The sequence below is a fragment of the Neoarius graeffei genome, chromosome 3 (genome assembly GCF_027579695.1).
Source record: "Neoarius graeffei isolate fNeoGra1 chromosome 3, fNeoGra1.pri, whole genome shotgun sequence".
Classification (NCBI taxonomy): domain Eukaryota; kingdom Metazoa; phylum Chordata; class Actinopteri; order Siluriformes; family Ariidae; genus Neoarius; species Neoarius graeffei.
Window position 1 is genome coordinate 13,528,953 of NC_083571.1, and position 21,343 is coordinate 13,550,295.

At 42.5% G+C, this 21,343-nt stretch overlaps 1 protein-coding gene across 2 annotated transcripts in view; it reads right to left on the reverse strand.

The window, feature by feature from the left end:
* fam184ab (family with sequence similarity 184 member Ab) overlaps positions 1 to 20,415 on the reverse strand; it is a 440,896-nt gene extending 420,481 nt beyond the window's left edge. For both annotated transcript variants that reach the window (XM_060915808.1, XM_060915812.1), the window contains exon 1: positions 19,862 to 20,415. In XM_060915808.1, the coding sequence (XP_060771791.1) occupies positions 19,862 to 19,996 (135 nt within the window). In that variant the 5' untranslated portion in view covers positions 19,997 to 20,415. The remainder of the gene's footprint in view (positions 1 to 19,861) is intronic.
* Positions 20,416 to 21,343: the final 928 nt, after the last annotated feature.

A 21,343-nucleotide genomic window follows, 5' to 3' on the forward strand; every position in this document is an offset into this window, starting at 1 on the left:
ACGGTCGATTTAGAATTACAAAAAGTCCGTGTGTCGGACATTTTAAGTACCTTTGTAAAAGTTTTGCAAATGTTGCAGTCAGCATTTAAAATGCTAACTTAAAGTTTTTGTACAAGTTTCAGTTGATTAAACCGTCATATTTTATTAAATGTGTCTCATCTCATCTCATTATCTCTAGCCGCTTTATCCTTCTACAGGGTCGCAGGCAAGCTGGAGCCCATCCCAGCTGACTACGGGCGAAAGGCAGGGTACACCCTGGACAAGTCGCCAGGTCATCACAGGGCTGACACACAGACAACCATTCACACTCACATTCACACCTACGGTCAATTTAGAGTCACCAGTTAACCTAACCTGCATGTCTTTGGACTGTGGGGGAAACCGGAGCACCCGGAGGAAACCCACACAGACACGGGGAGAACATGCAAACTCCGCACAGAAAGGCCCTTGCCGGCCCCGGGGCTCGAACCCAGGACCTTCTTGCTGTGAGGCGACAGCGCTAACCACTACACCACCGTGCCGCCCTTAAATGTGTCTGCTTTTGTAATAAAAAAGTACTGAAAGAAAAAGCAAAACACAGCATTGAGATTTCTTATCCATCCATATATTAAAAAAAAAAAAAAAATCCCTCCCTCCCGACTGAAATTTTTTTTGCTCACCCGGTGGACAGGAAACAGATTTTTTTTAAGGATGGCCTAACATAGAAATCTATAGCAAAGTTTGTATGGGGGTGGGAAAAAAAAAAAAGTGTGCCTAAGAATTTTGCACAGTAAAATTGTATATTTACAGTATGATTTGTTTATTTGTTTACTATTCATGTTGTGAGCAACCATTTTGATTTGAGGCCACTTCCTGAACTATCCTCATCCTCCTGAGTAGGAATTCCGAGTTGAGGGTGAGTTTTTTTGATTTCCTTCATCCATAGGTCAGAAAAATTACATTGTGGCAGCGAGGGCGTGGTCAAGCATCTGTTTGTGAATGGAGGGCGGGGCCAGGGAAGTTAAGTGGCAAAGCGATCACACCTGTTGTCATTTGGTGTGTGTGTGTGTGTGTGTGTGTGTGTGTGTGTGTGTGTGTGTGTGTGTGAGATAATTCCAACGTTACGATGAAAAGCAAAAATATTAATAAAAGGGACTGTGTTGTACATCATTTCCCGCCTGTCTGTGCTTCAGTGCTCCACCCACCCTCAGGGACACGCTACATACATGTTATGACCTTTAGTCGAATTCAGCAAGAGCCCTGATTTCAATTTTTAGCATTCCTGTGTGCTCAGAGATCATTAATTTAAAAACAAGAGAAAAAAAACCCGACTTCAAATAACAGCTGCAGTCACAGCTTGTTACCAGCTTCCAGTCATTTTTACTGTCGTGATGTCATTTATACATGACATGCTTGCATATTTCTAGCCACGCCCCCCTTCTTTTTCTCCCTCGAGTCAGCTTTGTTGCTGTGTACACGCCTCATAAGCCAATTACATCGCCAATCCGTGATCGTTTAAAGGGCACAATAGGATGTTGGCACATTGTGTACATTCTCTCACGCCTATCATACAGCCTATAAAAAAAAACAGAACACCAAGGACGCAGCAGCTCATCTGGCCTGCCATCAAAACAACCGTGATGACCAAAACATCAAACAGACTGAAACGTGACACTGTGAGAGAGGACCAACCTCCACGACAAATTGCTTACAACAGGAAAACCAACAAAGGGACTAAATTTTGTTCCCCGAGGAAAGATCTACCCAAAACATCGATCAGAACTGAATTCGCATGATCAATGAGAGAGGAGATACAATTCTAATGAGAAGTCCCAAAATTCGTGAAATTGACCTAATTAGCAGTTCGTTAGGAAAAATTTGATGAAACAATGACCAAGTTTTGTGCAGAAGGTCTAGTTCTTTCAAACGAAACAAAACGCTGAAATCCTTTGAGAACTGAGGGAGGAGATTGAACTGAAAATAAACAAAAGTTGTAAACAACAGGAAAATCAACAAACAAACAAACAAACACGTTTTGTTCCTCATGGGAAGATCGACCCAAAGCATCGATCAGAACTGGAATGGGATGAGAAATCAGAGAGGAGATACAATTCTAGTGAGAGGCCTGGAAAATTCATTAATTTGGACTAACTTATTAGCAAAAAATGTGGCAAAACAATGACCAAGTTTGGGGCGGCACGGTGGTGTAGTGGTTAGCGCTGTCGCCTCACAGCAAGAACGTCCGGGTTCGAGCCCCGTGGCCAGCGAGGGCCTTTCTGTGCAGAGTTTGCATGTTCTCCCCGTGTCCGCGTGGGTTTCCTCCGGGTGCTCCGGTTTCCCCCACAGTCCAAAGACATGCAGGTTAGGTTAACTGGTGACTCTAAATTGACCGTAGGTGTGAATGTGAGTGTGAATGGTCATCTGTGATGACCTGGCGACTTGTCCAGGGTGTACCCTGCTTTTCGCCCGTAATCAGCTGGGATAGGCTCCAGCTTACCTGCGACCCTGTAGAACAGGATAAAGCGGCTAGAGATAATGAGATGAGACGACCAAGTTTTGTGCGGAGTGACGAGTTCTTTCAAACAAAACAATCGGAACAGAAATCCATGGAGAATTGACAGAGGAGATACGATTTAACTGAATTGTGGATGACGGATGGATGGATGGATGCCACGCCATGGCAACAGCTCATCGACCTTATGACCAGATGAGCTAAACATCACGTATAGAACCAAGATGCATCAAAAACAGTTCTAATACGCACACTGTGAATTGAAATCTAACAGGAATTGCCCTTTTTTTTTGTAGATGCAAATGTAGCAGAGTAATATGCAGCTACGCTCAAAATTGTCTCCAGAATGACTGGTAATCCTGTCTCCGATCCTGGCAGCGCTGAAGAGAGGATGTACTGTGGTGCATGAAGTCCTTAAATGTCAGAGAGGATTACTGCAAATACAGTTATTTCCTCTCAGTGAATGGGGACGAATGAGTAGGGGGGAGGGGGGGGATATAGTTTCATCTGGTTTGTGTAGATTGTGTAAAAACAAAAAACACACACATTGGATTCTACAGCATTAAAATGATTCGTTATTGTGAGGCTCCTCGCTTTGTTTAACAGAAAGAAAGTCATTAGGTACTATGCGTTCTTCCTAAAGAACGTGTTCCAATCATCCTGTTGCGTTTCGGAGCTTTATCCCTCCAGGCTCGAGGCTACGGCCATCTGCTCGTCACCACGATGGTCTGTATTCCTCTACGCAACACCACAAGGGTCATTTTTCTCTCCTCTGGATTAAGATGTGCACAAGTGTGCGCGTGTGTGTGGCCTATTTTTTGGTACATTTTTATCTGATTTCACACAGAGAGCCAGCTGGCACTGTAGTGATGAGATGAGAAGGAAAAAAAAAAAAAAACAACAGCAAAAAAAAAAAAAAACCAAGGCGTCCTTGATGATTAAAGTGTTCTTCATTTCAACATGGGCTTGCTGATGAAGTCTTGAATGTGGGTTCAAAAAAAGAAAGTGAAGAATAAAATCACGTGACTAATTTTTTGCCCCAGAGAGCTTAGGTAAGCATTTCTACACTTGTATATGGAGCATTAATACACACTCCATGCAGAACATGGCGGAAGACATTGCAGTAGTGTTAGTGATGAAATCGCAGTTCAGACAAGGATCACAGAGTTTGGCCAACGACCTGATAATGATGGAAAGGCCTGACGGGAATCATCCAGAGCTCCAAAAGTGATCGTGATTGGTCAGAGATGTCATGTTTCATGTTTAACAAACCAAATGGTTACTAAATGTTTCAATAATATTGGCTGGCATTGAGTGGTCTATCAGATATATTCCATTCAGCTAGCACGATATTGAACGAGTCGAAAATGAGTAACTGAATGGAATACATCTGATAGACCACGAAAAAAAGACAGTCAATATTGTTATTATTATTATTGGGTCATTCCATGTCAATTCACACAAATGCCCAAAACCTCCCCAGTGACACCTCTTCAATTTGCCTTATTTTTATTTTCTTAGTGCCTTATGATGTCAAATGAAAGAATCCAAAATTTTAGCTTCCTAGCTCAAACGTTTTGTGAGTTATGGCCCTTCAAAGTTTGGGTGCCACGCCCACTTTTGGGGTCCGGGAATTGCTCACTTAATTTGCAAGCATTTTTGGAGGCCCATATTTTTTGTTCTAAGGGGGATATAGAGCTGTAAATTGCTATATATATGTATTCTGGCCCGGTCTATCAGCTTCTGCACCTAAAAATAGCACAAGTTTACTAACTTTATAGATATTAACCCCTTAAAAGTGGATTTTTTTAATGACAATTTTTTTTTTTTTACATTTCAGGGGTCCATATCTTGGAAAGTTTTTGTGTTGATAGGGTTTAAACTGATTTATCATCATATTTGGGAACTCTACTGTGTACTTAGAGAGTTTCAGGGCACTCAGAGCTTTGGTGGGGGTACAGGAGGGCCCCAAATATGGCTTCGGGACAAAATTACCATTTGGTACGCCCTACTTCAGGCCATTAGTTGGCCATGTGGGCACATGATGACTGGAATGAACCTTTAACCCTATCAACAGACACCTTTTATCAAACTTTTAAGCCAATAAAAACTTTGATTATCCAGCTCCTTCAAGATAAACTAAGCATTGTATATGGTACTATTTTTGCATATTTTCTGAAAAATCCTAAGTCCGGAAAGTAGGTCAACTGTTGTTTTGACTGCCTATTCATGTTTAAGGTAGTAAAAGCACACCCATATAGTGATTTTAATCGATGGGAAGATTATTTATACCCAATACCCAATTAGTTATATTGACAATTACAAGGGATAAACCCTTTCCCGGCTGTTTCACGATGCTGTTTTTTTACATTTGACACCTTTCCCTGTATCCAACCAAACTCTGACCACTATACACTTAATAGTTAAATGCATCTTTCAAACAGGAAAGGGAAAGATGCAAACAAGGGGATGATCCCAAGAAAAACATCCTGGTTGCTTTACTACATTTGTTCTGACATCCGATCTGGAAGTTAAACCTAGACTCATCAGGGTTTTTTTTTTCAAGAAAAGGGGAAGGGGCCCCTAGCCACTCATGTGGGGAAAATTAGCATATCAATTAGTAAAAAGGGGAAATATATATATATTTCCCCTTTTTACTAATTGATATGCTAATTTTGGGTGGCACGGTGGTGTAGTGGTTAGCGCTGTCGCCTCACAGCAAGAAGGTCCGGGTTCGAGCCCCGTGTCCGGTGAGGGCCTTTCTGTGTGGAGTTTGTATGTTCTCCCCGTGTCCACGTGGGTTTCCTCCGGGTGCTCCGGTTTCCCCCACAGTCCAAAGACATGCAGGTTAGGTTAACTGGTGACTCTAAATTGACCGTAGGTGTGAATGTGAGTGTGAATGGTTGTCTGTGTCTATGTGTCAGCCCTGTGATGACCTGGCGACTTGTCCAGGGTGTACCCCGCCTGGGATAGGCTCCAGCTTGCCTGCGACCCTGTAGAACAGGATAAAGCAGCTAGAGATAATGAGATGAGATATATATTATAAAATTAGCATATCAATTAGTAAAAAGGGGAAATTATATATATTTCCCTTTTTTACTAATTGATATGCTAATTTATATATATATATATATATATATATATGTATATTATGCGGCACGGTGGTGTAGTGGTTAGCGCTGTTGCCTCACAGCAAGAAGGTCCAGGTTCGAGCCCCGTGGCCGGTGAGGGCCTTTCTGTGTGGAGTTTGCATGTTCTCCCCGTGTCCGCGTGGGTTTCCTCCGGGTGCTCCGGTTTCCCCCACAGTCCAAAGACATGCAGGTTAGGTTAACTGGTGACTCTAAATTGACCGTAGGTGTGAGTGTGAATGGTTGTCTGTGTCTATGTCAGCCCTGTGATGACCTGGCGACTTGTCCAGCGTGTACCCCGCCTTTTGCCCGTAGTCAGCTGGGATAGGCTCCAGCTTGCCTGCGACCCTGTAGAACAGGATAAAGCGGCTAGAGATAATGAGATTATATATATATATATATATATATATATAATTTCCCCTTTTTACTAATTGATATGCTAATTTTATAATATATATCATCTCATTATCTGTAGCCGCTTTATCCTGTTCTACAGGGTCGCAGGCAAGCTGGAGCCTATCCCAGCTGACTACAGGCGAAAGGTGGGGTACACCCTGGACAAGTCGCCAGGTCATCACAGGGCTGACACATAGACACAGACAACCATTCACACTCACACCTACGGTCAATTTAGAGTCACCAGTTAACCTAAGCTGCATGTCTTTGGACTGTGGGGGAAACCAGAGCACCTGGAGGAAACCCACGCGGACACGGGGAGAACATGCAAACTCCGCACAGAAAGGCCCTCGCCGGCCACGGGGCTCGAACCCAGGACCTTCTTGCTGTGAGGCGACGGCGCTAACCACTACACCACTGTGCCACCCAAAATTAGCACATCAATTAGTAAAAAGGGATATATATTTCCCCTTTTTACTAATTGATATGCTAATTTTCCCCACATGAGTGGCTAGGGGCCCCTTCCCCTTTTCTTGAAAAAAAAAAAAAAAACCTGATGAGTCTAGGTTTAACTTCCAGATCGGATGTCAGAACAAATGTAGTAAAGCAACCAGGATGTTTTTCTTGGGATCATCCCCTTGTTTGCATCTTTCCCTTTCCTGTTTGAAAGATGCATTTAACTATTAAGTGTATAGTGGTCAGAGTTTGGTTGGATACAGGGAAAGGTGTCAAATGTAAAAAAAAAAAAAAAACAGCATCGTGAAACAGCCGGGAAAGGGTTTATCCCTTGTAATTGTCAATATAACTAATTGGGTATTGGGTATAAATAATCTTCCCATCGATTAAAATCACTATATGGGTGTGCTTTTACTACCTTAAACATGAATAGGCAGTCAAAACAACAGTTGACCTACTTTCTGGACTTAGGATTTTTCAGAAAATATGCAAAAATAGTACCATATACAATGCTTAGTTTATCTTGAAGGAGCTGGATAATCAAAGTTTTTATTGGCTTAAAAGTTTGATAAAAGGTGTCTGTTGATAGGGTTATAGGCTCATTCCAGTCATCATGTGCCCACATGGCCAACTAATGGCCTGAAGTAGGGCGTACCAAACGGTAATTTTGTCCTGAAGCCATATTTGGGGCCCTCCTGTACCCCCACCAAAGCTCTGAGTGCCCTGAAACTCTCTAAGTACACAGTAGAGTTCCCAAATATGATGATAAATCAGTTTAAACCCTATCAACACAAAAACTTTCCAAGATATGGACCCCTGAAATGTCAAAAAAAATTGTCATTAAAAAATCCACTTTTAAGGGGTTAATATCTCTAAAGTTAGTAAACTTGTGCTATTTTTAGGTGCAGAATCTGATAGACAGGGCCAGAATACATAGATATAGCAATTTACAGGTCTATATCCCCCTTAGAACAAAAAATATGGGCCTCCAAAAATGCTTGCAAATTAAGTGTACAATTCCTGGACCCCAAAAGTGGGCGTGGCACCCAAACTTTGAAGGGCCAAAATTCAAAAACTGTTCCAGCTAGGAAGCTAAAATTTTGGATTCTTTCTTTTGACATCATAAGGCACTAATAAAATAAGTATCAGGCAAATTGAAGAGGTGTCACTGGGGAGGGTGTGTGAATTGACATGGAATTACTAGGGATGTCCCGATCAGGTTTTTTTGCCCTCCGATCCGATACCGATCATTTGATTTTGAGTATCTGCCGATACCGAGTCCCGATCCGATACTTCTTATAATCCATAAAAAATAATAAAGACGAGGAAAGAAACGGATCCAGGATGTTCCTCATTTTTTATTTAACACCTTATTTTAACATCCAACAACTCCGTTAGCAAACAGAGCACTTACGTGAGGCAGTTTGAACAATAAATAACAAATTTTAAAAAAATAACCTTAAAATACCTGGCAGGAATGTAAACAAATAAAAAAAATAAAGTGCCACAGTGCCGGTAATTTGCTTTTAAGAACGTATCTCACAGTGGTGTACAGTAATTTCAATTAAGGAAATGAACGTTTTTCTTGATGAAAACAAGCATTTCTACCCTTTCAGGTTTGAGCCCGTTTCTTTTGTCATCCAACGAAAAAAATAAAATGATCTCATGCTTTGCTTTCCGCTTCGAACTGCTTCCGTGTTCAACTTTGCCGGCAACAGGCAGCCAATAACCAATAGAGTCTCCGCTACAAAGTGATGTCATGCCGCACGCGTTGATGTTGCTGTGTTGAGACAAGAGGTCTGGTCTCACTCTGTGCCAACGCATAGCTATTGATGTGTTAAAAATGAGAATATATTATATAGATATACATCCGATCCCTGATCGGGAGGCAATGCCCGATTCCGATCGAGTCTGAAACCATGTGATCGGGCCCGATTTCCGATCACGTGATCGGATCGGGACATCCCTAGGAATTACTCTATTATTATTATACATACACACTCTTCATATCAGTATTCTCGAAGACCAATGCTAGCTTATCCATGAGCTGGCGCTGTCAGCACGGCATTGTAGGCACCAGCCGGTGTAGCGTTCATCAGTAGTGTTAGCGGATGCTAATAAAGCAGTGCTGTTGAGAGCAAGTAGCACAGGCTAACGACCGAGAAACTAAGATTTCCGTTTCCAGACTCTTCTTCCATGCTGCATGCTCGCTACAGTATTTTTCACTCAGACTTAAGTATTCATTTCCCTGTGTAATTTACTTAGTTACTTTTAAAAACATCATCAACACACTACACACAACGGAGCGACCTGGCAGTCAAAATTCTCTCAAAATCTTCCGTATTTAACGAAGCAAACCTGCCGGCCATGTTTGTTTACAAATTGTCCCGGTCACTCACTAGCACGGAAGTTCTACGTCTCCGACGTGTCTCTTTTCCAGTTTTTCGATGTCCGTTGGTATGTTTTTCTCTTGCGTGAAGAATATCTAATGAAGTTTTGGTAGCCTTTCGGGTGTTCAATGCGTCTTTCTCTTTCCCGGCGAAAACAGAAATGGTTGTGTGCATGTGCAGCAGAAAACTCTCATTGGATGTTCGCATGAGCTCCACGATGTGACATCATGTTGTCTTGACAACCATGCAATATCGTAAACCATATTCAACGCTCATTCTCCATTGGGTAGATTGACATAATACACGCAGGATAAGCGATATGCTAAGAATATTGCGTGCTTTCGAACCAAATGAATGAAACCCGCTAGAAGGGAAAAGAATACATGTTTTTATTCCATTGAAAAAGTGTCCTGTATGGATAATAATAAGTATTAATGTACACATGCACACGCAACTCTGTACTTTGAATCCTGGTTGAAACAATAACCTTGACTATTCTTGGCAGCCTGAACTGCCTGAGGGTTGCCAAGTTTGGCAAAACAGTGCAACCAGGGATACGGCATCATCTATAATTTGTCAGCGCACAGACATGGGCAATGAGAGCAAGTCCATAAAGACAGCCTTAAAACAGAACAAAGCCTCAAGCCATGCTTTGAATGAAATAGGCAATCTGTTCTCGCAGCATTTCCTCCACATCACGTCTCCGATCAGATCGTCTAATTTAAGTGGAATTTTCGCAGATTTTGTGTGTTTGGTGTCACTGTGACTGTTCATTCATACCCTCCTGAAGCACTGGATTTAAGGCCTGGTCCCACAATACTGATAACTTTAACTATAACGATAACTATAAATAAATGTGTCCCCTGCAGTTTATGTGATTGCTCACACCAGACTGATAACGATACCTATAGCCCAGACCTGGATTTATCCATATCGGTGAGATTCTAAAGCTTCTGGAGCGATTTTTCCACGCCTGGACCTGATCCGATAAAACATCTGACCAATCAGGTAATTGTTTACATGTGCCGCTGTCTGAGCACGTGCTATTTTTCCCAGGCATCCTTGTTGCATCATGACATCATGGAATACGGATTCACGGAAAATAAAAAATATAATACAAAGCATGGATCTTTTATTCACGGATGTGTGATTCTCCGTGAAATAGCTCATCTCATCTCATTATCTCTAGCCGCTTTATCCTGTTCTACAGGGTCGCAGGCAAGCTGGAGCCTATCCCAGCTGACTACGGGCGAAAGGCAGGGTACACCCTGGACAAGTCGCCAGGTCATCACAGGGCTGACACATAGACAACCATTCACACTCACACCTACGGTCAATTTAGACTACGTTCAGACTGCACCCTGAAACGACCCATATCTGATTTTTTTTGCCCATATGCGACCTGTATCCGATTTGTTATTGACAATCTGAACGACACAGATCTGATTTTTTCACGTGCGACCCAGGCCGCTTGGATATGTGGTCCTAATTCCGATGCATATCCATTATTTTCACATGCGACTGCAGTCTGACCGGACAGGTCGCATTCATGCGACCTACACGTCATCAACAAGAGACGAACGTCACTATTCTGCGTTGGCTAATCCCGCCGCTTTGGTGGAAAACAACAACATTTGTACAGTTTTCAGAATTTAAATAGACTTTTATAGAATTGATCAAGCTAATGGTGGATTTGGTAGGGACCTGGATGTTAAATCATCCTGTATTACAAGATTATAAGATTGTTCTGGAAATTTCCAGTAATTTGACACCTTCGGTCTCATTAGTCTGCTGCCCACATTAATCAGATTATTGTGTGAGTTCCGCCGCCGCCACAAAAACCACATCGCCAGGTCTCGCCTCATCTCCATGCTTTACTTGCAAACTTGAAGAGTGCGCTTTTTTTTTGTTTACGTATTACGTAGATGTGCTTATTACGTGTCAATTTGCGCATGCGGGACACTTTTGGGTCGTTTTCCGTTCATATTGGAGATCGCATACAAGTCTCATATAATTGGTAATGTGAACGGCCTAACAAAAAAATCGGATTTCACAACAAATCGGATATGGGTCGTTTCAGGTTGCAGTCTGAACATAGTGTTAGAGTCACCAGTTAACCTAACCTGCATGTCTTTGGACTGTGGGGGAAACCGGAGCACCCGGAGGAAACCCACGCGGACAACATGCAAACTCCGCACAGACAGGCCCTCGCCAGCCACGGGGCTCGAACCCGGACCTTCTTGCTGTGAGGCGACAGCGCTAACCACTACACCACCGTGCCGCCCCCGTGAAATATCAATAAAGTAAAAATATACAAGCCGGTAAGATATTTTAATTATGAACTTCAGCAGTCGAAACATTTAATTGTTTTCTTAATTTTTTTTATCCATGATGCATCATCTGTATGAAATCGGTAACCAATCTGTAATATACTGAAACGTCTGCGACCAATCTGTAAATTATTAGCATCCATATTAAAATCTGTAACCGTTCTGTATTTTGTATACTTTCTTATTATATTTCCATAGTCTGTGATGTATCTGTAACCACCGGAGTGTGTGCATGGGTTGTTTTGAGGTCCAGGCTGTACAATATGACCCGGAATAATGTGCTACTACTTGGAAAAAACTTCCATGACTGTTCCTAAGTTGCATGCATTTATTTCCCTGAGTGGCAGGACCAAGTGATATTACAGTCGGGATTATAGTTGTGGTGTGGCTGCTCCAGACTGGAACTCAATTCAGGCAGAGGGATAGTCACGAGTTATTAGTGTTGTGAGACCGGGCCCTTACTGGTCATCCTGGTCAGCTGACTCACAACTGATGTGTGAGTAAAGACAGCATATGGCTGTACTGAGGACTCGCGGTATAACAGAGCGAGAGACTCCAACAGCCCGAATGGAGGTGTTGGATTCCACGGTGTGAAAACAGCAGTGTAAACTAACACCCTTTTTGTATTTGGCTCGTCCTCATATAGATGCACAAATGTGTGCGGCATTCCAGGAAAATATACGAGTGAACAATGGCGCAGCCATATGTTTGGGAATCATATGTCGCAACTTATAAGCTAATGTTGCCAACAACACATCGAAAACTGTCCACTTTCACCGATCCTGTGCCCAATGTCGCATCAGACTCATGTTCTTGACTGAAAATGTGGCCTTGTGCTGTTGTAGCTCATCCGCTTCAAGGTTGCACATGTTCTGAGATGCTTTTCTGCTCACCACGTTTGTAAAGAGTGTTTATTTAAAGTAGTTTTAGAATTTGAAAATCGCCTTTGCATGTAACGATGAATACTAATATTTGTAGTATATTACAAAAAAAATCACTAAAAAATGTTTATCCGTAATGATTTTATAGAGGATTTTCTGCGATAGCCCACGAGCAAAACATCGCGCCGCGATCACGTGACCGATGCCGTAGTAAATTGACAAGCTAGACAGCTCACTTCCTGTACATACTGTGACTGTGAGTGACAATTCGTGGATCTACGGATTATTTCCACTGTATACGATGGTAAAAAAGTGTGTTGCGTACGGCTGTTCTAAAACCAACAAAGACGGAGTATCTCTGCATCAGTTCCCTGATCCTGATAAGAATAATGGATACGATCTCGCTGAGTGGAACCGGCAAGTAAAGCGGACGAGGGCAGACTGGTGCTAGTTGAAGGCTAGTGCACATATTTATGCTGGTGAGTGTAAAGGGAAAAGTGGTTTTTATAGTCCATGGGAGAATCTTGAGGCGCGCTTTGAACGAGCTTCCCGAACCTTTAGGACAATTAAAGGGTTCTTTAACTAAACAAGAACTAGACGATCCCTGGACGAGTTCCTGCTTTGCACTTCTACGATACAGCCGTGACTGTCCCCATTCAGGCCCGCATTTTTCTTCTCCGCAAGCTCCGAACGCACACAAAGCAGACTTTGACAGCTGCAGTCATTTCCGTGTTGTTGGAAAGGCCATCGGTTGAACGCCATCGGTTCACCCCAAATATACTGCCGATCACGACGCACATTTCGGCCCAGACCTCTGATTTAGTAGAAAAAATGTTGTGCATCAACTCACCTCGACTGGAACACGATTCACTTTCGTCTTCAGACGCAATTTCGTCTGAATAATCGCTGTCTGATTCACTCATTTCGCTTGTGTTTATACTGGATGCTGCCATCCTGGTCAATTTACTACGTCATCGGTCATGTGACTCCCGACTGGGATTTCCAGGAAATGCTTCCCAGAAGCTCGGTTTTGTTGCTCAAATACACCCCTTTGATGGGGAAATTTTTTATTTTTAATTTGCATACATTGAATATATACCATTATACTACATTTTCATCAATAGTGGGTTCTAAAATTCTAGAACTACTTTAACTTACTGTCACCTTTTTTTTTTTTTAACTATCTTCTTCTTCTTTTGGCTGCTCCCGATTAGGGGTCGCCACAGCGGATCTTTTGTCTCCATTGCTCCCTGTCTTCCGCATCCTTCTCTACCACACCTGCCATTTTCATGTCCTCTCTCACCACATCCATGTATCTCCTCTTTGGCTTTCCTGGTTTTCGTTTGCCTGGCAGCTCCATCCTCAACATTCTCCTTCCAACATGCTCTGCATCTCTTCTCAGGATGTGCCCATACCATCTCAGTCTCATCTCTCTTAGCTTAATTCCCAAGCTCTCCACATGTGCTGTCCCTCTGACTATAACTAAGGTATACCGACACAAAAAAATCTGCGTCTTCCCTTTGTTCATTACGCATACCTTGTATTCACTGTCTATGCACCACTGTCTTTGTCTTTTGTTTTGTTATAATTTAAAAAAAAAGGCTACGGTAAGTTAAATAAACACTCTTTACAAACGTGGTGAGCAGAAAATCATCTCGGAGCACATGCGGCCTTGAAGCAGATGACAAATATAAGCTGTACAATATGACAAAACAAAGACAGCGAATACAAGATATGTGAAATGAGCAAAAGGAAGAGGCGGAATTTTAAAGTGCAAACTGTACTTAAGCAATAAATAATAAATCCTTCAGTGATTTGTAGTGTATACACCATACCAGTCAAAAGTTTGTACACCCCTACTCATTCATAGGTTCTCCTGCATTCTGACCATTCGCTACGAAGCAGAACAACACTGAAGACATCAAAACCATGAAACGACACGTGGAACACACGCAGGCCTTTTCAGCGTATCCAGCCGATACACAATGTTTCCTTACCGCTTCGCCCACAATATTGCCGACACGCCTGTAAAAAGTTGCCGCAACACTAATAAAAAGACTTGTCAATCTTGAAAACGTGGTCTTTTGTTTAATTTTCTCTTGTTATCCCGATGCAGCGGTGACGGACCATGCGAATGTTCTACATTCGGACATACTCCACTCCCCGTCCACGTCAGCGCACAGCTGCCTGAGTAGCTCCGTGTGGAGATCGTCACTCATCCTGCTAGTCCGCTTTACCTCCTTCCTTCTGTTGTGTTCACGGTAACATGTCATCCGTGTTAAGATGCGCTTACGTGTCATGCATGTAACACGTCCCGGTCCCTGAGTTAGGTCTGGATAGTCATGTATTGTAATTGAATGGCTGAAGCTGAAAATAAAGCTGACACTTGGTGAACATCAACTAGTTGTTTTATTCCTATTCCATACATGCCACAAATATAGTTGAATATTAATTATAATAAGTCTTCAATCAAAAACAATCACAGCAACTTTTGGCCAACAAAAAAAAAAAAAACTCTCATTAATATTACCAAAAAAGAGTGACTTTCAGGGAGGTCTGCAAGTGCCAGGAAATGCAATAAATTGCGTCTCTGAGCATGCAGAGCCCGTGAGCTTTCAGGGGCCTAAGGCAGCCTCTGAACCCCCGGCTGTTATGACTGGTGCCACTACGCTGATATTTTGTTCTAGTTAGAACCCTGCATACACGGAATCATGTGGCAAACAAAAAAAGTGCCAAAAAAAAAAAAAGTTTCACATTTTTGACTCTTCAAAGCAGCGACCTTCTTTTTTTCTGTCCCTTTTAATTTCCTTTTTTTTCTTACAGTTTACAAGAATGAAAGACAGGACAAGAAAAAAGGGATATAAAAATTAGAATAACAGAGATCTCATCTCATCTCATTATCTCTAGCCGCTTTATCCTGTTCTACAGGGTCGCAGGCAAGCTGGAGCCTATCCCAGCTGACTACGGGCGAAAGGCGGGGTACACCCTGGACAAGTCGCCAGGTCATCACAGGGCTGACACATATGCCGCTTTTCCACTACCAACACGGCTGAGTTGGGCTGAGCCGTGCGGTGCTGAGTTGGGCTGAGTTGAGCTGAGTGGGGCTGTTGGAGTTGCATTTCGACTACAACCGCGCTGAACCGTGCTGGCTGGAAGTGGGTGGACACATTGGGTGGAGTTAGCGAAAGTGGGTGGACGTCACGTGATGTCGTTAGGCGGCGCAAACAGTGACATCAGTGATCTTTTAAGCGGTAGTCTCATGACCCGGATAGTAAACAATAAACATGGAGTCGTTAGTGTTGCTGGTCTTGGTGCTGTGGCTTGTTGTCACCGACAACACCAACAGATACTGGCAAGAGCGTATAGATGAGGCGAGACACATAAGGCTTCAGAAATTCTCGTAATTCGTAATTCTTCTTCTTCCGGGTTTACGGTGTTTACAGATCCCAGCGTGCTCGCGGGGCGTGTGTGGGCATGTGAGGACACGCCTCCTCACCAATCAGTGCACAGGGGAGTGTCTGCTCACGCCCCTAGCCCCACTCGGCTCGGTTTGGCTCGCTTCAGCCCCACTGCAAAACCGTGCGAGTTTTGGGAGCTAAACAGGGCTGAAGCGAGCTGAGTCGTGCTGCTCTAAGGTAGTCGAAACGCGAGCTGTGCCGGGCTGAAGTGAGCTGAAAAAGGGCCAATAGACACAGACAACCATTCACACTCACATTCACACCTACGGCCAATTTAGAGTCACCAGTTAACCTAACCTGCATGTCTTTGGACTGTGGGGGAAACCGGAGCACCCGGAGGAAACCCACGTGGACACGAGGAGAACATGCAAACTCCACACAGAAAGGCCCTCGCCAGCCACGGGGCTCGTACCCGGACCTTCTTGCTGTGAGACGACAGCGCTAACCACTACACCACCGTGCCGCCCTAGAATAACAGATAATAGAAATAAAATAAACAATGACAAAAAAAAAAGACAAAAAGCAGGAAAGATCAACCAAAAACAGACAAAAGGGAAAAAAAACCCTGCAATACTTAAACAATGATCAAATAATGCGAAAGGAGAGCAAAAGAGAGAGTAAAACCAAACCCCATCATCCCCCAGCCACCAGTGAAGCAGGCAGGCGCCCGATGCAAACACGGCAGGCAGCCAATCAACCAAATAAATAAATAAATAAACTTTCCATAACATTCTTCTCAAATCAAACCAGTGTAGTGATTGTCCTCTGACCTCTCATATCAACGAAGCAACTCTTCCTGCAGAACTGGTGCTTACTGGATGACGTTTTCTTGTTTTTCGCACCATTCTGTATAAATTCCAGACTGTTTTACGGTAAAACGTAACATCTCAGGAGATCAGAAACTTCTGAACTATTCAAACCAGCCTGTGTCACCAACAACCATGCCACATCACCGAGATCACATCTTTCCCCGTTAACTAAAGCTCTTCACATGCATCTGCATGATTTTATTCATTACACTGGCTGGATAACTGCATGAATGTCCAGGTGTCACATTCACACACACACACACACACACACACACACACACACACACACACACTGCCTACACCACGTCAGTACAGTAATATGTCATGACCTGATTATTATTTCCATATTTTGCTCGATATATTCAGACTGTTTGCTTTGAAAACCCTCAGAACAGGATTAACAGGAACTCGGTGGCTGGTAAAACACTTACTTCGCACACAAATCAAACCTTGTCCATCAGGTTATCGGAGATCTTTTACAATTATCAACTTATCGTACTGTTTCAGATGATTCTGATCAAATCTTGGATAGATTCTGAGATAACACCGTTGTACTCTTACTACGTTCTTCTTACGTCTTCAATAACAGAGCTCGCTTTCCAAGCACTTAAAAACCAAAAGTGTTTGCCCTATTGTCCAGAGATCATGAGTTCGAATCCCAACAGGCAATCCATGGTTAGGAGTCTGAGAGAGAAAATGGCCGTGCTTTCTAGACAGGATGGATGTTGTAAAATTTACTCTCTCTCTCATCAATCACAACAACACTAACCAATCATTGATGTCTGTGAGCTTGTGTATGTAGAAGAGGGCAGACAGCGCTTTCTCCTGAGCGCCTTACGCCTCTCTGAAGATGCGGTTGGTTGTGTTAGCCACCCTCAAGGGTTGGTCGTGCTCATACAATAGGGGAGAGCTGACTGGTGGTGGGAATTTTCCAAGAGAAAATTGCAGATAAATAAATAATTCAGCCAAGACTGCAAATTTCAACAAGAAGTATTTTACGATGTGCAATTTTTGTCTGTAAAGCTGCTTTAAGAAAGGCAAGCACAACAGCACGCATATATTATGTATAACGGCAACTTACCTGCGCTAACACACCTGATTTAAATCAGATTTAGGCAGAAAGAAGACTAAACTTTGTGTACATGTAAAACCACAGCTGTGTTTGCTTTGGTTTATGCAGAATAAGAGTCACTGAATCAGTAGCTACGCTTACACGGACCCGGATAATCTGTTAATAATCGGAGTCAAGCTTGAAATTCCCCATTCGGATTGAAAGAGGTGGTGTAAACCTCTGATAATCCGTTCGATAAAAGCTCAACTGGACCGCCTTCTGCACCTGTAACCTTCTGTGCATGTTCAGTACGCCTTCACGCAGTGATGACTTCATGACGATTTATCTATGACATATAAACACGCACATCCAACCCCATCGCTTTCGTGTAAATGGTACGTTCAGAATAAATTGACTCGGAATGTAGGCAGCATTCGACATTAACTTTTTAATCTATTCGTCCAGTCGGACAAGCAGCAAGATTTTTCACTTGTCCTGACCATCACCTTTTTATTCCCGTGTGTTTACTAGTTCCATGAAAGGAAATTGAGTAATGAAGTTTATCAAAAAGCAGGTATACTTATCATAATTATGCTTTAATGATTTATAAATCTGCAATAAAACTCAAACTTTAACTGTAACAATAAACTAAAACTATCCCATGCCCCCATTATGGTGTGTGTTGTTATTGTCCTAACCCATTACCTGATCTGCAGTTTTAAAAGTTCGACTCACCCAAATTCAAAGCTTCTGCAGGAAATAAAATTAAATCTTGACTGAGTAAAACTTGAAGTATAAATTGGTTTAAAGAAAATGAGTTGGACATGATAAGGGTGACAGAATCACATTGTGAGCAAAAACAAACCGTGAGTGAGTTCGGCACTGTCGTAAAATTCCCCCGAAATATTTTACAACATTTGTGATGGTTAACGTGAACCATACAAAACAAAAATACAATGAATATCTGAATGAAATGAAATGAAAAGTCACTACAGATAGTTATTTTATTGAGGTATTTGATCACCGTTTCTCTGATGCCGATGAATTTAAAAAGTCTAATAATCTATAATTAGATATTACGACGTGGTTATTTTTACACACGTACCTGCTGTACTCGGCTTCCCCGGAATTTTGTAAACAATAACACGGCTGGATCACTGAGGAGATCGAACTCGTTTGGTCGGGACTTTATTGAGGTAACTCTTACGAACGAGACTGTCGATGACGGCGTAGCTCACTCCGGCCCCGTCTAGTCCAGAAGGAACTATCTAAAGTGGGCTGCCTTGCGCAATAAATGTTGCAAGCTATATACACTACATACAGTAGAAGACATCCTAGGAATACCGACCTATTTGCCAGAAAGAATCCAAAACGGCGAGGAATTGACTGAGAAGAAGTGATTTGTGTGGAAACTGCTTGTTAGGGATTGATTAATTACTCCATATCTTCATTATTAATTGCAATTATGCAAATTTGGGTCAAAGCGATTTGCACCTTAGGCAGACCTACCTTCGTGCCAAAAAGAATAAAAATCAGTGAAGAATTGAGAGTGAAGAAGCGATTTTTGTGAAATGTGGATGACGCTGGACGGAAGACGGACAACATGATGGCATAAGCTCATCGCCTGGCGGCTGGATGAGCTAATAATAATAATAATAATAATAATAATAATAATAATAATAGTTATAAAAATGGTGATTTTCAACAAATATTCAGCTTGTCCTGTCAGACAGGCAAATATGGATTTGACTTGTCTGGGCCAAACATTTGGTTGTCCCGGATAGTCGGACTACCATTAATGTCGAGCCTTGGTATATAAAAAATGTTTGTATTTAAATGTAGCTACTAACGTACTGACTGGCAGCAATTTGGGACGTGAGAGAACAGCCGTGCCGTGCCGTGAACGTTCCAGAACAGTAAACGTAACTATAAACGGATTTTAAAAAAACAAGAACAATGGTGATATTCTTTAATTATAACCAAATGAACTCATCAACGAATCGCTGTGGTGTAAAAGGAATAAAACTCTGCTGTTGAAAAACTTTGACGTGGTCACAGGGACTCCTCTTTGTGTCGAGACACACCACAGCTGATTATAACGAAGATAACGAAGTCGAGATTTTGGGATGGGTGTTTGTGTTTTTTTTTTTAAATAAAGTGACGTGACGTCTCAGGACCAGAATATATCTTTCAGAAGACCCGTGTCCAGGACAGATCTCGCTCCAGTCCACTTTCACAGACTTGTCGAATGCACACTGACGCTTTCACTGAAAGAACGAGGTCTTGGAGACATGATGTACGCAAATGTACTGTAGTTATATACACTAATCCACTCGAATGATGATGAATTTGGTCCTCGAATTGATTGGGGCTGATTGGAGGCAGGGTCTGTGCATGCGAATGATGGACAGATAGTGCACCTCCAACCATCTCACACAGCAAACACACACACACACACAAAGACAAAATACCTTTGTGAGCTGTGCGATCTTCTTGCTCATCTTCAGATGCAGGTCCTGTGTGTACTCCATGGCCATGCCTGGTGCTGAAGAGCTGTATTTTCCAGCAGGATTGTAGTATTGCTGCCATCCGGCTCCAGTCGCCATCTTCACCCAGTCCTTCACTCGCTCTCAGTCTGTTTCAGTCAATGACAATGAAAGACGAGGTGATGCTCAAGTCCAGTGATGCTCCTCTTCTTCTTCTTTCTTCTTCCTCACCAACCAAAGCAATTCAAACACAACCAGAACCTTCCTCAACACCAGGCATGTTTGTTTTGGTTTGGGGTTGTTTTGTTTTTGCTGGTTAGTATAATAAACCCAGCACTGCCTAGATATAATATCCAACCTTTTAATTTTAGCAATTTGTTTACCCAAATACGGTGATTATCTTTAGTTGCTAGAGCATTTTGTGCGCTTTGTTTTTATGATGAAAAGGATGAAGCTAGCACCGAAGGAAGGAGACCTGCTACTGCTACATCCGAGAGCCTCTTTTACTGAGTCTGTTTCAACGCGAAATTTCTTCACATTTGTCTCATGACAGCTGTATCCGAAATGTTTCGCTCTATCTTACAATATATATATATATATATATATATATATATATATATATATATATATATATATATAGAAAGCAAAACAAACCCGGAGAAGCAGTCAGTGCATTGGAGTCGGTTGAGAGTCTGACAGGCTGCGCGCGCGCGACTGCTACCGCACTGACTCTGTTGCCATGGATCACCTCAACAGTTTACCTTACCCTCTCGCGCTCGCTCGCGCGCTCTCTCTCTCTCTCTCTCTGACGTCACTTCCGCCCGCCTCCATGCCAGTCAAGAAAATTGACAGCGTCACTAGCCAATCAGCGTGCGAGTATGACGAGCTTGGCTGCTCCAATTATCGACACCTTAACAATATTAGGGCTGTTGAAAAAGTAGAAAAGACTTTAAATACGTAAATTGTGAATGAATAATTACTCAAACTTCCACTGGAAAAAAAAGTTTATTCCTGTTTATTCCTGATTACAACACGTGACACCGTTCCATAATTATCGATCCCTTTGTCCATAGTTATCGACGCTGTTCCACAATTATCGATACCTTTTTGCATGGTTATCGATGCCGTTCCACAATTATTGATACCTTTTTCCATGGTTATCGACGCGGTTCCACAATTATCGATACCTTTGTCCATGGTTTTCAACGCCGGTCCACAATTATCGATGCCTTTCTCCATGGTTATCGACGCTGTTCCACAATTATCGATGCCTTTGTCCATGGTTATCAATGCCGTTCCACAATTATCGATGCCTTTGTCCATGGTTATCGACGCCGTTTCACAATTATCGATACCTTTTTCCATGGTTATCGACGCCGTTCCACAATTATCGATGCCTTTGTCCATGGTTATTGACACCGTTCCACAATTATCGATGCCTTTGTCCATGGTTATTGACGCCATTCC